Consider the following 13605-nt stretch of genomic DNA (forward strand, 5'->3'; position numbering starts at 1 on the left):
TTTTTTCATTTTCTTGGGGGGGAGGGGAGTGGGATTTTTTTGTTTCTTTTTTTTTTCTCCATCACCAACCTTACCCCAACCACATCAAGTCAGATGCTAGGATTGCCTCCCTTGGAGAGATCTTCAGTTCTATATGGTGAAATGTGGTCGATTTTTAACTGGGAATAAACAACCGGGGTATGCGAAAAGCGTCCGAGTATACAACAGGGCGTGCTATGGAGGTATCTTTCTGTTGACAAAAGAAATAAATCCCTCTGATATTCACCTGAATTAAATGAATCGTAGGGGTGTTTGAATTATGATACATCAACAGCCCTGCATGTCATCAGCTGCAACACGAGTCAATTGTTACCAGGTATATAGGCATACCTGTACCGGATATTTCAGCCAGTGGAGTCGGCAGGAAAACTTTTACTTTGTTCTTATCCTGCTTCAACTCCTTGCTAAAGCACGGTATTACATCAGTGCGATGAACTGCAATGTTGTAAATTTATGAATGTTGTATGGTACTTCTCACCACTTAGTATAGAACGTCAGACCAAGTTCTAGTAGCTATTGCAGAATTGCCGGAAAATTGGAACTGGAAACCAGGCCTGTTCCCTCAGGGGAGAAATATACCCGTTGGACTTTTTTTTTCCAGCTGGAGAAATTGGACATCTTTTGAAGAAATAATCATGAAGGTGAAACAAAAGCAGACAAAATATGGTTCTGTTTAGAACTGAAATAGGTTTTGCAATATAACTCTTTTGTTTAGGACTGTCAGAACTGTCAGCAGTTGAGAGATTCAAAGTTATAGTGCCTAACCATGGCAGCATTGTCCAGAAGGATTTTGCCAGCTTGTACTAGGACACATTTGTCACCATGGATTGGCAAACAGGTGCCCCCTAACGTGACAATGTTCACAGGATCAGCAATCCAGCAGAGGCACAAAGAAGAGGAGACAGGCAGACAAAAGCTTGTCATTCTCGGAACGGGATGGGGCAGTTACAGTGTGCTGAAAAGTATCAGCAAGAAACTTTACGATGTCATCGTTATTAGTCCGAGAAATCACTTTCTGTTCACACCATTGTTGGCCAGTACGACGGTAGGAACATTAGAATTTAGGTAAGTATACATCTTTGTATAAACCCACGGTGTTCGAAGTACTAGGACCTGACAGCATGTATGAGAAAGCACACTGCATGAAACCACATGAATATGTTTTTTTTTTAATTTTAAGTTTTCATTTTTTAAGGACATATCCAAAAAGTCCTGGATCTAACACTGAAAGTTGACAATAGTTGACAACTAGTGGATTTAAAGTGCAGTGAAATGTGTATGTGTATGTACTTAGTGGAAACTTTAGAATTCAAAAGTAATGTAGAAGTATATTTTCAGTTACACCATGTTTGCACAGTGTTAGGCTATAACAGTGTCTGTGAGAAAGCACATTCCAAAATATAAAATGAATATGTTTGTAATATGGGATAAATTGTTGACTTGAAATGCATTGATTCAGAAATCTGTTTCCATTGATCGTTTTTTCATTTACTCACCCTAACCCTGAAATAACCCAAGAGCCTCTCCCCAATGCGGTTACTATAAGTTCAGCTCATGCTGGCTTCCTCTCCAGCCGTACATGGGAAGGTCTTCCACCAGTGTGCAGATGGTCGTGGATTTCCCCTGGATTCTGCTGGGTATTCTCCCCCCATAATGCTGGCTGCCGTCGTATGACGAAAATATTCTTGAGTACGGCGTAAAAGAACAACCAAATTAATAAATGAGCACCCTAGCCCTTGGCACAATATAACTGTATATTATCCGTCGTGCATGACACATGTATGTACATAGTCATACCTTATGTAATATATAATCTGACTTTGACACACCAGTTGTTAACAGACTAAAAACCTTTTTTGACAACATGCAATTATTAATATACCTGTTGTCATGAAGTCTAATTGAACTCTACAGGTAACAAGTATGTTGTGTTTAGCCAAACCCATGTGCTGTTTTTGTGATTGGTACACTTTGTTTATTAAACAATAATTCAACAGACCACTATAGCCATTTGTAAGTTGAATAGCAATGTTGTAGGGTTTGGAATTTGTGATAGACTTGTTTTTCTCCACATGTAGATCTTCCACTATATAAAACAAACATCAGGTATTGATTTTTTTTTTTTTTTTTTTTTTTGATTGGTGTTTTACGCCGTACTCAAGAATATTTCACTTATACGACGACGGCCAGCATTATGGTGGGTGGAAACCGGGCAGAGCCCGGGGGAAACCCACGACCATCCACAGGTTGCTGGCAGACCTTCTCACGTACGGCCGCCAGCATGAGCTGGACTTGAACTCACAGCGACTGCATTGGTGAGAGACTCCTGGGTCATTACGCTGTGCTAGCGCTTTAACCGACTGAGCCATGGAGGCCCCGCATCAGGTATTGAGCACCAATCAAATATAGTGTACTGAAATTGTTACAGGTCAATCATAGAGCCTATCCGTAACACAGGGTTTCGTCAAACAGATCATTTTCACCTGAGTCGAGCCACATCGGTTGACCTCAGCTCCAAAACTCTGAATTGTGAGAGCCTGCTTAAGCCAGGCCATACTTACACAGTGCCCTACGATAAACTTGTCATTGGGGTCGGAGCTCTCAGCAATACCTTCAACGTCGCGGGGGTAGAGCGGCATGCATTCTTCCTCAAGGTTTGTTCAACAAGCTATTTCTATTAAAATCTGTTTGTTTGTGTGTATATTTGATTGGGTGTGAAATGCTGTTATGTTACAGTGTGCTGGAAAATATCAACAATAAAATTTATGGTGTCTTTGTTATTTGGCTTAGAATAATTCACTTATAATGCATGTATGACATTATGGTCATGGCAGTTGCCTTTATGGGTGGAGGAAACCAAACAGAGCTTGGAGGAAACTAGCCTCCTTTGCCAGGTAAGTAGAAAAATTTGATCAGGGACCTGTCACCTGCGGGGATTGATATGCTCAAATTAGTACAATTGTACGGTCATTCTTAATTGTAAATATGCTACCACACATTTACAGCAGTCAAGAATATGTCACTTATGCCATGACAGTTTGCTTTATGGAGGGAAGAGGAAACCAAGCAGAATCTAGAGGAAACCACCTCCATTTGCACCTGAAAAATCCTCCAAACACAAAGCTGTGGTCTGATTAGCAGGACTGGTCAAAGGCCTATTACCTGCAGGGATCATGGCAGCACTTTGGCTAACTAAACCACCAAGGGCCACTTTTCAGACATTTGAATTTTATTTTTATAGCTTCAATACAAAATATTAGTGTATGTAGGTGTGGGCCTATGTGACCAAGGGTTTATAGCGTAGTGCAGCACAGTGGGCCAGGAGCCTCTTACAATGCGGTGGAGTTCAACTCCAGCTGACTTCCACTCTGATCATACGTGGGAAGGTCTGCCAGCAACCTGTGGATGGTGTCCCACTGTAATGCTGTTCGTGGTCGTATATAAAGTGAAGTATTTTGAGTACGTCATAAAACTCCAATCAAATAAATAATTGAATACTGGAGGTAAGTGAGTGGTTCACAGTGAGTAATGTGAAAAGATGGGGGTTTTTTTTGTCTGTGTTTAACACATTTTCTTAATTGTAAATATGCTAAGATAGATGAGGTCCTGATTCGTAAAGGCTTTGAATCCTTGACGGCTTCCTCCGGAGTCAGGAGATATTTTTGGGGGTTTTTTTGACGGGGTGGAGGGGTACCTCGAACAGGATGATGATTTACTCATGGCACTCAGTTATCACTGGTATACCTGTCGTCTATAGGTGAAAAATTCTTGAGTACTTCACTTAAGGTTAGTGAAATATATAAATATTAACAAAGTAAATAATTTTGACTAAATGTGCCAGAATTTAACTACCGGTGCACATTTTGATCATGGCTTGGTTTAATCAGCAAATTATTACTAAATGTGTGTTACAGCAAGCATTGTGTTTGTTTTTTTCAAGGAAGTAGGGGATGCAAGAAAAATTCGAAATCAGTTGCTTAGCAACCTTGAGCTGGCTCTCCAACCAGGAATCCCAGAGGCAGAGTCAGAGCGCCTGCTGCATACAGTCATCGTGGGAGGGGGCCCCACAGGGGTGGAATTTGGAGCTGAACTCTATGACTTCCTGGAACAGGTGTGAAAAAGAGGTCATCCTAGAAATATTTTTTTTTAGAAAAAGTATTGAAGATCTGGTCATACCTGTAGAGATAAATATTTTTCTTTGGTTTTCAGCTTGTAATTATAATAAATATATGATATTTTCCCCCATATCAACAGTTTCTCATGTTGGAATAGTTTGAGAAAAAGCATTCTGTCAGCACTCACATATTTTATACTTCAGAACGCAATTCATTTCAGTGACCCAGGATTTTTTGTTCATGTGAAAATCAAGATTAGCAAAAATGTTAAGGAAAAAGAGTACAGGGTATTTAAGACATCTAATTGATTTATTTTCTTTATTTATGTATTTTATTGTTGATTGCCACCATTTTCAAGAATTTTTCACTTTTATGCCGATGGTTAGTTTGTGATCGATGTAGGGAACTATGGTGCCAGGGGTAAACCACCAACCACTGGCAAACTACTCACAAACTTTCTTACATGGGGCATTTTGGTGGAAGACCGGCCGTGTGAACAAATGGATTACTGTGCCACACAAGCATCATTAGCATGTATTGTCATCAATGACCTTGGACTGACAGTGCCTTGTCAGTCCAAGGTCAGGACTGAACCTGCACCTTTTGTGCCCTAACAGTTTAAAGGCAGTCATCATAACCACTCCGTCTCTATCGGCTCTCCTACACGTGTGAAAAATCATTGTGCCATTTCTGCTGTAGGATTGTTCCAGGCTGTACAAACAAGAACAAAACGACGTAAGAGTAACACTGGTAGAGTCTAATCAGATACTGGCGTCTTTTGATGACAGACTAAGGAGTTATGCCGAGAAGAAAATTCAGCAGAGGAACAGGTTTAAGCTTCTGCAGAATTCTGTCAAGGGTAGGTGGATGTATGTCAGCCTTTTGACTCATAATTAAATCGTTTATGGGGAAGAAGGCAGAATTGTTTGCACTTGCCCTGTGGAAGTATGTTATTCCGGTACCAAAATGTGTTGAATAATAACGCAAGGCTGTCAGTGACTCCATTATTTTCATGATATAATAAGACCATCATAAATACACTTATCTCGCATCAGACAAAATATTATTATAATATTTATATAACATTAATATTATAATATTGCTTTTCATTGGACAACAACGGTCGCGTGAGGTACAGACATGTTGTCGAATCCTGCAGACGATGTCAAATGTGTCTGCTGGGTAGGTTACAGTGTCTCCTTTTGTTGGTTTCCAACAATGGTCACAATGCTGAAGATAATCAGTGATACTCAGTGATAGGATACACAAATATATGGCGTCAATAATCCTCATGTTGGGCTCGGCTGAAATGAGGAGTGTTGACGCCATATATTTGCTTATCCTATCACTGAGCAACCATGTAACTAATAGGATGTCTATCAGCCTGTCATCTCATAAGTCAGAATGAGTTCACCAGTCCATAACCAAACACCTGTGTCTGTTTGTAAATCTTCACTGTCAGTGACATGTATCAGAGGATCAACCTGTCTCTCAATCATTGTGTCAAACCTACAGCTTCGATGGACTAACGGTTAGAGTGTTTGCCTCAAAGTTGGCAGACCCCCAGGATCAAACCTGGGTCAGGCCATATTGAAGACTTGGTACTTGCCGCTGCCTCGCTTTGTGTTCAGTACTGAGAGGTTAGAGCAAGGAAACATGACTGGTTGATAAGGATTCCCCCTGCCACAAGAAGACACGATATATGTACACACACCTGATGATGTCAAAATCTGTTAAGTACAACTGTTATTTCACTGCGATCGCAGAGAGTTCAAGGTCTGGGAAGGCCTGTCAGCATCTTGTGGAGGGTCATGGGTTCCCTATTCCCTCCCATTATAATGTTAGCCGCCATCATATAAGTGAAATATTCTTGACTACGGCATAAACCTCCAATCAAATAAATATATAAACCAATCAAATAGTAATTGAAACACCAAGTCCGTCAGACTATCAGTATCTCCAATACCAGTCAGTTCTTTTGTGAATCAAACTATCAGTGGCAGCCAGTCCATCAAACCATTAGTGTGTCAGTGAAACAACTAGCTATAGGGTCTATGAGAGACAAGTTCATGGGAGTTCTGACTAGGGGTGCTTGCACATCTACCGAAAGTGCAGGTTAAAATTCTGGTGGTACACGGCCCTCACGCATGAGGGTTGGGCGAATGGAGCGTTTTCTAACCCCAACATCTGGTATACGCGCAAGCGCCACCATACGCAGCTCCTGCGAATTCGTGTCTCTCACAGGCCCTATACGAGTGAATTCATCAATCCATATATTGCAGTTGGCCGCATTCTGGGCAATCTGTTGATCTTAGAGACGTATTTTCAGTGAGGTTTGTCTGAAGGTAGAATCATATCCTACAAGAAAAATATTGGTATCAGCACCAATATAATAGTTTGTGACATTTATTTGCTGCTAAAAGTTTTTAGAAATTTTGCGTAAGTGTGTATCCTGTGGTGTTGAGTACAAGGGATGTATTAACAAACACGCGTGTGTCCAGTGCATCAAAACGTTTGATCAATTGTTTTCTATTTGTTTTTAGAGGTGAGAGAAGATGGTGTACAGTTAATGGATGGAAGGTTCCTGCCATGCGGACTTGTGGTATGGAGCACCGGACTTGCCCCACGGCCCTTCACCCAGGGGCTGAACACGCCCAAGAATCAAAGAGGACAGGTAAGTACGAACTTTGTTTTTCACTGGAGAATAGCAGACACACTGTTCCATGACTCAGACTGTCTTACCAAAGAATCCCCAAAGGTTCTTAACTTGAAATGTTTTGGTTGCATCCAGCAAGCTATTGTTGCTTTGAGGAGATTCAATACCCATCCATTTGTACCACATCACACGCTGTGCTACCTGCCATATCCTGGTTTTGTCCTCAGATTCCATCCACTTGTACTTCCATTCACTACGCACAAATGTATGTTATTTTCATCCCATGGCCATAAATAATTATATCATTGACTTAAAAAATCCATCCACTTGCACCACTGCCATCCACTATGTATGATTTACCTCATGCTGGTTGTCTCCACCCTTGCCATCCACTTGCTACACCACCCACCACCCTATTTACCCCATGCTGGTTGTCTCCACCCTTGCCATTCACTTGCTACACCACCCACTACCCCATTTACCCCATGCTAGTTGTCTCCACCCTTGCCATTCACTATGTATAATTTACCTCATGCTGGTTGTCTCCACCCTTGCCATTCACTTGATACACCGCCCACCACCCCATTTACCTCATGCTTTTCATCTCCACCCTTGCCATTCACTTGCTACTCCACCCACCACCCCATTTACCCCATGCTAGTTGTCTCCACCCTTGCCATTCACTGCTACACCATCCACCCCCACCCCCCATTTACCTCATGCTGGTTTTCTCCACCCTTGCCATTCACTTGATACACCGCCCACCACCCCATTTACCCCATGCTGGTTGTCTCCACCCTTGCCATTCACTTGCTACACCACCCACTACCCCATTTACCCCATGCTAGTTGTCTCCACCCTTGCCATTCACTGTGTATGATTTACCTCATGCTGGTTGTCTCCACCCTTGCCATTCACTTGCTACTCCACCCACCACCCCATTTACCTCATGCTTTTCATCTCCACCCTTGCCATTCACTTGCTACTCCACCCACCACCCCATTTACCCCATGCTAGTTGTCTCCACCCTTGCCATTCACTGCTACATCTTCCACCCCCCCCCCACACACCCCCCCATTTACCTCATGCTGGTTGTCTCCACCCTTGCCATCCTCTTGCTACACCACCCACAACCCCATTTACCTCATGCTGGTTGTCTCCACCCTTGCCATTCACTGCTACACCATCCACCCCCCGACCACCCATTTACCTCACGCTGTTTGTCTCCACCCTTGCCATTCACTTGATACACCGCCCACCACCCCATTTACCTCATGCTTTTCATCTCCACCCTTACCATTCACTTGCTACACCCCCCCCCCCCCCATTTACCCCATGCTAGTTGTCTCCACCCTTGCCATTCACTGCTACACCATCCACCCCCACCCCCCATTGACCTCATGCTGGTTGTCTCCACCCTTGCCATCCACTTGCTACACTACCCCATTTACCCCATGCTAGTTGTCTCCACCCTTGCCATTCACTGCTACACTATCCACCCCCCCAGCCCCCATTTACCTCATGCTGGTTGTCTCCACCCTTGCCATCCACTTGATACACCACCCACCACCCCATTTACCTCATGCTAGTTGTCTCCACCCTTGCCATCCACTTGCTACACCACCCACAACCCCATTTACCCCATGCTGGTTGTCTCCACCCTTGCCATCCACTTGCTACACCACCCACCACCCCATTTACCTCATGCTGGTTGTCTCCACCTTTGCCATCCACTTGCTGCACCGCCCACCACCCCATTTACCCCATATTGATTTTCTCCACCTTTGCCATCCACTTGCAACACCCACCCATTTTCCCATTTATCACATGCTGGTTTTCTCCACCCTTGCCATCCACATGCTGGTTTTCCTCCACCCTTCCCATCCATTTGCTCTGCCACCACCCTTCAGCCCACTTTTTATCAAATGATGATTTCCTACCCTCGCCACTATGGTCTTACTTACACTAGTTGTACATGTAGGAAAGTTTGTCAGTAACTTGCCAAACATGAGTGGTTTATCTTGGCCAGCAATCTGTGAATGGCTTCCACTGGACTATGCTCGGTTTCCTCCTTCCATGATGCTGACTGCCATTGTATGAGCGAAATATTTTTGAGTTTTTTTTAAAACATCAATAAAATAAAAAAATCAATTAAATAAATATAAATAAAAGTAGTAGAACTCAGCGTTATGCTGGAGGACTAGAGATATGTACAAGTTAACTCAGATCAAGCAGGGTAGCAAAACATCAACAAGAAAAGGATTAAAAGGATTTCAAACAAAAAAAAAAGGACAAATGGGTAATTTAGAAATATGCAGATGATACAAAATCAACATCACACTCTGCCGATAACACAAAGCCATCATGTATTCAAGTGAAAAACTATGGTGTACTGTGTAAAACGAGAAAAATAGTAAATGAACATGATAGTTTTTACTAGTATGAACCAAATACTCAGAAGTGAAGTGTAATGTTCAAGTATTTTGAAATAAATTAGCCATTGTTAAAACCAGAAAATGCTTCGTAGATCTACATTGCATATATTCAAGCTAAAATTGTTCAATTTGAAAGTTTCCTAAATCATTGCCTAATTGAAAGACTCTGAGAATTTGTTTTCTCTTGCAGATTTTGACAGATGGATATCTACGTCTGCTGGGGATGACTCCTGGAGCGTGTTTGCCCTCGGGACTGCGCGGACATTGAGAAAATGCCATTACCTTGTACGGCTCAGGTAAGCCCATAATCCAACCTTATTTCGGGGGAGCGAGCCAAAGCTGACTAATTGAACGGTAAGTCTAGCTACTGGTGGATCAGCTGTAGCTTTAAATCAGGAGGTTTTTCCTGGCAACTTACTTAAAGAAATCAGAGTAGTCAGTCAGCCACATAGTCACAAATGTATTGATTATGACATTACATAAGATTGTTTTCATGCATTCGTATAAATGTTTGATGTTTTAGACCAGTTTTTGCAACTTGAACAATGAAACTTTTATAAAATGTTAAGTAATTTTCTTACGTTAAAGTGATTTGCCCTTAATATTCTGGTAAGGAAAATAACAGATGTTTTTTTATTTCTTGACCTTGAAGGTTGCAGAGCGACAAGGTCGTTATTTAGCCAGTGTTTTGAACAGCACAGATCCAGCATCTGTGTCTCCCTTTAAATTCAAAAGTATGGCATGCTGGCTTATATAGGCAGATATGAGGGACTGACAGACATGCAGGATTTTAAACTGCAAGGTAAGAATTTCGTTTTATGCTATGTACATGTATATATAGGCTTCAAAAACCATTTTTTCCGATTTTAGGCATGCACATTTAGCACCTATGACCAATTTTCAGAATACCGGTTATAACAAAGTATGCATATATATGTTTGATGCAGTGAACTGCAATGGTTTCTATTTCAGAACCATATTTCTTTTCATCTGCACGTGTTTTCTTAGTTAGATACTTGAGTGAAGGAAAAAAAGTGTTTGGATAAGTTTAGTAGCTATACAAGTCCAGTTTCACCGTCTGCACAGTGTTCATCAAAAATTGTGTGTTATCTTGCAGGTTTCTCCTTAAGTGAATGGCATGAGTGAAAAGATAAGATGTCAAAAATTTGACTGATCGAGGGACCTAAAGATTGATAGAGCTGTTTGTTATAAGCTAAAGTACTCAGAAAGCTCATATTAAGCTATTCCACCATGTTGCAGGATTCCCCTCATGGTTGTTGTGGCGTTCAGCATATCTCACACGGCTCGGGAGTTGGAGGCTACGAATGCAGGTGCCTATTGACTGGCTGAAGACATTGCTGTATGGCAGGGACATCTCTAGATTTGAGTAGCACTTAAGGGCTGGTTATGGACATTGCTGTATGGCAGTGATATCTCTAGATTTGAGAAGCGCCCATAGACTGGCTAAGGCATTGCTATATGACAGGAATATCTGTAGATTTGAGTAGCATATGTAGATTGGTTATAGACACGACTGCATGTTGATATATGGCACGTATGGCAGGGATGTCTCAAGATTTGAATAGCACTTTTAGACTGGCTGAAGACATTGCTATATACAGGGATATCTCTTGATTTGAGTAGGGCCTATAAACCGGCTATAGACACTACTACATTGATATCTCTAGATTTAAATAGCATATTTAGACTGGCTATGAAGACATTGCTATGTAGCAGGGATATCCCGAAACTTGAATGAAACCTATAGACTGGTTACTTACATTGCTCTTTGGCACGGAATTATCTACATTTGTGTATAGACTGGCTAAAGACAATGCTATATGTCAAGGATATCTCTAGATTTGAGTGCATATATAGACTGGCTGAAGACATTACTATATTGCAAGGATATCTCTAGATATGGCAGAAGACTACATAATCTCTAGATTTTAGAAACACCTACACACTAGATAAAGACAATCCTATATCTTGGCTTTGATAAGCAGGTGTGGTCAGGGTAAAGACATCGCTACATAGCAAGTATATGTCTAGGTTTAAGTAGCACCTGTAAACTACACCGTAGCTGGTTACAGATATTGCTAAATGACAGAGATCTTGAGTAACAGGTTTAGATTGGTTAAAGTCACCCATTTATGACTGGGGTAAGACACTGCTAAAGACTGGATGAAGATTTTTGAGTAGCAGCTAGAAAGACATTAATGGATACTATCAAGCGATTTGAACAGCGCATACCCTACTGTATTGCTGGAGCGCCTCCAGACTTCTGTCAGGAAGGTGTTTAAACTTGATTGGAAATGGTTCAATTGCACGAATAGCTCCAGATACATACTCCTTACATTCTTGGACAGCTATCTATAGAATTGAGTGGCACCCATTGTGCGGGTAAAGACACTGCATTATGGTTGGGGTATTTCTCCAGATTTGAATAACACTTACAGGGCGGTTAAGACACCATTTTATTGATGGGATAGCTCCAGATTTGAGTGGCATCTTCATATATATACATGTGCCCTAGATGACCCAAAATATCCACCACGAAAGTGCTGATTTAGAGGCAGCTAAATGTCACAAAGTAGTATTTTTAGTGTTGAAATGAATATCATCCCATGTTCCAAGCAAACCTCAAAACACCTTTCTAAAATCAATAGAACTATCAGAATCAGGAAAAAGTGGGCAAGTTAGTCCTGGACGAAATTTATGGTCATTTAGGGTATATGTACTGGTTAAAGACACTTCTCTATTGTAGGGATATCTCCAGATTTTAATAGTGCCCAGTAAAGACATCGTTATAGGATGGGGATATCTAGGTTAATAGCACACGTAAGCTGATTAAAGACACCACTATATGTGCTGGTTAAAGACACTTCTCTATTGTAGGGATATCTCCAGATTTTAATAGTGCCCAGTAAAGACATCGTTATAGGATGGGGATATCTAGGTTAATAGCACACATAAACTGATTAAAGACACCACTATATGTACTGGTTAAAGACACTTTTTTTATTGTAGGGATATCTCCAGATTTTAATAGTGCCCAGTAAAGACATCGTTATAGGATGGGGATATCTAGGTTAATAGCACACGTAAGCTGATTAAAGACACCACTATATGTGCCTGGTTAAAGACACTTCTCTATTGTAGGGATATCTCCAGATTTTAATAGTGCCCAGTAAAGACATCGTTATAGGATGGGGATATCTAGGTTAATAGCACACGTAAACTGATTAAAGACACCGCTGTATGTACTGGTTAAAGACACTTCTTTATTGTAGGGATATCTCCAGATTTTAATAGTGCCCAGTAAAGACATCGTTATAGGATGGAATATCTAGGTTAATAGCACACGTAAACTGAATAAAGACACCGCTGTATTGCATAGCTCCACATTCTGATCATTGCCGTATCGCTTGAGAAAGGCATCACATACTGTCTGAAGCTGGTGAGTTTCTGTGGCTTGTTGTCTAGACCAGTAGTGATACCAGAACTCAGCATCATGCAGGGCAAACAGGTCGGATGCCCTGTCATCCATCAGCTTGTGGAATCTGACAAAGATGCGAAGTCTTTTGAGCCCTAGTTCTGCGTCCTTATTGTCGTGACCACTGAATGGGTTCGGGACATGACTGGCCAGAAATTCCATGCCGACGAAGGTTTTGTTTTCTTTACATTCGCATGTTGCCAGTGAACACAATTGGTAATCCTTCCACTTCAACAGGAACAAGAGTTGCCATGACAAGGCCGAGTTCTCCACCAACTAGGACCGGGGTTAGGGTCTTAAGTAAAATTGCGACCGGGATGGTCACCTTCATTTATCTTCATTCCATGTCTAACATAGATAGGAAAACTCTCCAAGGCGTTATTACACATAACAACATGGAAGTGACCAGACTCTGCAGGGATATCTCAGATATACACTGGTTAAAATCTTATGGATATCTCTAGATCTGAGTAGTATGAGTGCTATGGTTAAATACACTGCTGTATTGCAGGGATATCTCAGATATACACTGGTTAAAATCTTATGGATATCTCTAGATCTGAGTAGCATGAGTGCTATGGTTAAATACACTGCTGTATTGCAGGGATATCTCAGATATACACTGGTTAAAATCGTATGGATATCTCTAGATCTGAGTAGCATGAGTGCTATGGTTAAATACACTGCTGTATGGCTGGGATGCTTGTGGGTAACAGGATGTTGGACACATTGCTGTTTGGCAGTGCTTGAAGACTTTAAAAAAAATACATCTGTATAGCAGTGGCATATCGATATTTGAGTTGTCTTTCGAGTAACTTGAAACTAGACATTTTTAGATAGGATAGGTACGCCATTAGACAATGT

At 41.4% G+C, this 13605-nt stretch overlaps 1 protein-coding gene across 1 annotated transcript; it reads left to right on the forward strand.

The window, feature by feature from the left end:
- The first annotated feature begins 477 nt into the window (after positions 1–477).
- On the forward strand, positions 478–12755 carry LOC135476704 (uncharacterized). Its single transcript, XM_064756817.1, is given in 10 exon segments — positions 478–1104; positions 2468–2693; positions 3980–4150; positions 4854–5013; positions 6698–6828; positions 9436–9491; positions 9493–9541; positions 9898–9979; positions 9982–10047; positions 10506–12755. Coding segments are annotated over 10 exon segments (1371 nt in total). The 5' UTR covers positions 478–805; the 3' UTR covers positions 10637–12755.
- The last annotated feature ends 850 nt before the right edge of the window (positions 12756–13605 follow it).

The sequence above is a fragment of the Liolophura sinensis genome, chromosome 10 (genome assembly GCF_032854445.1).
Source record: "Liolophura sinensis isolate JHLJ2023 chromosome 10, CUHK_Ljap_v2, whole genome shotgun sequence".
In the NCBI taxonomy this organism is placed as follows: domain Eukaryota; kingdom Metazoa; phylum Mollusca; class Polyplacophora; order Chitonida; family Chitonidae; genus Liolophura; species Liolophura sinensis.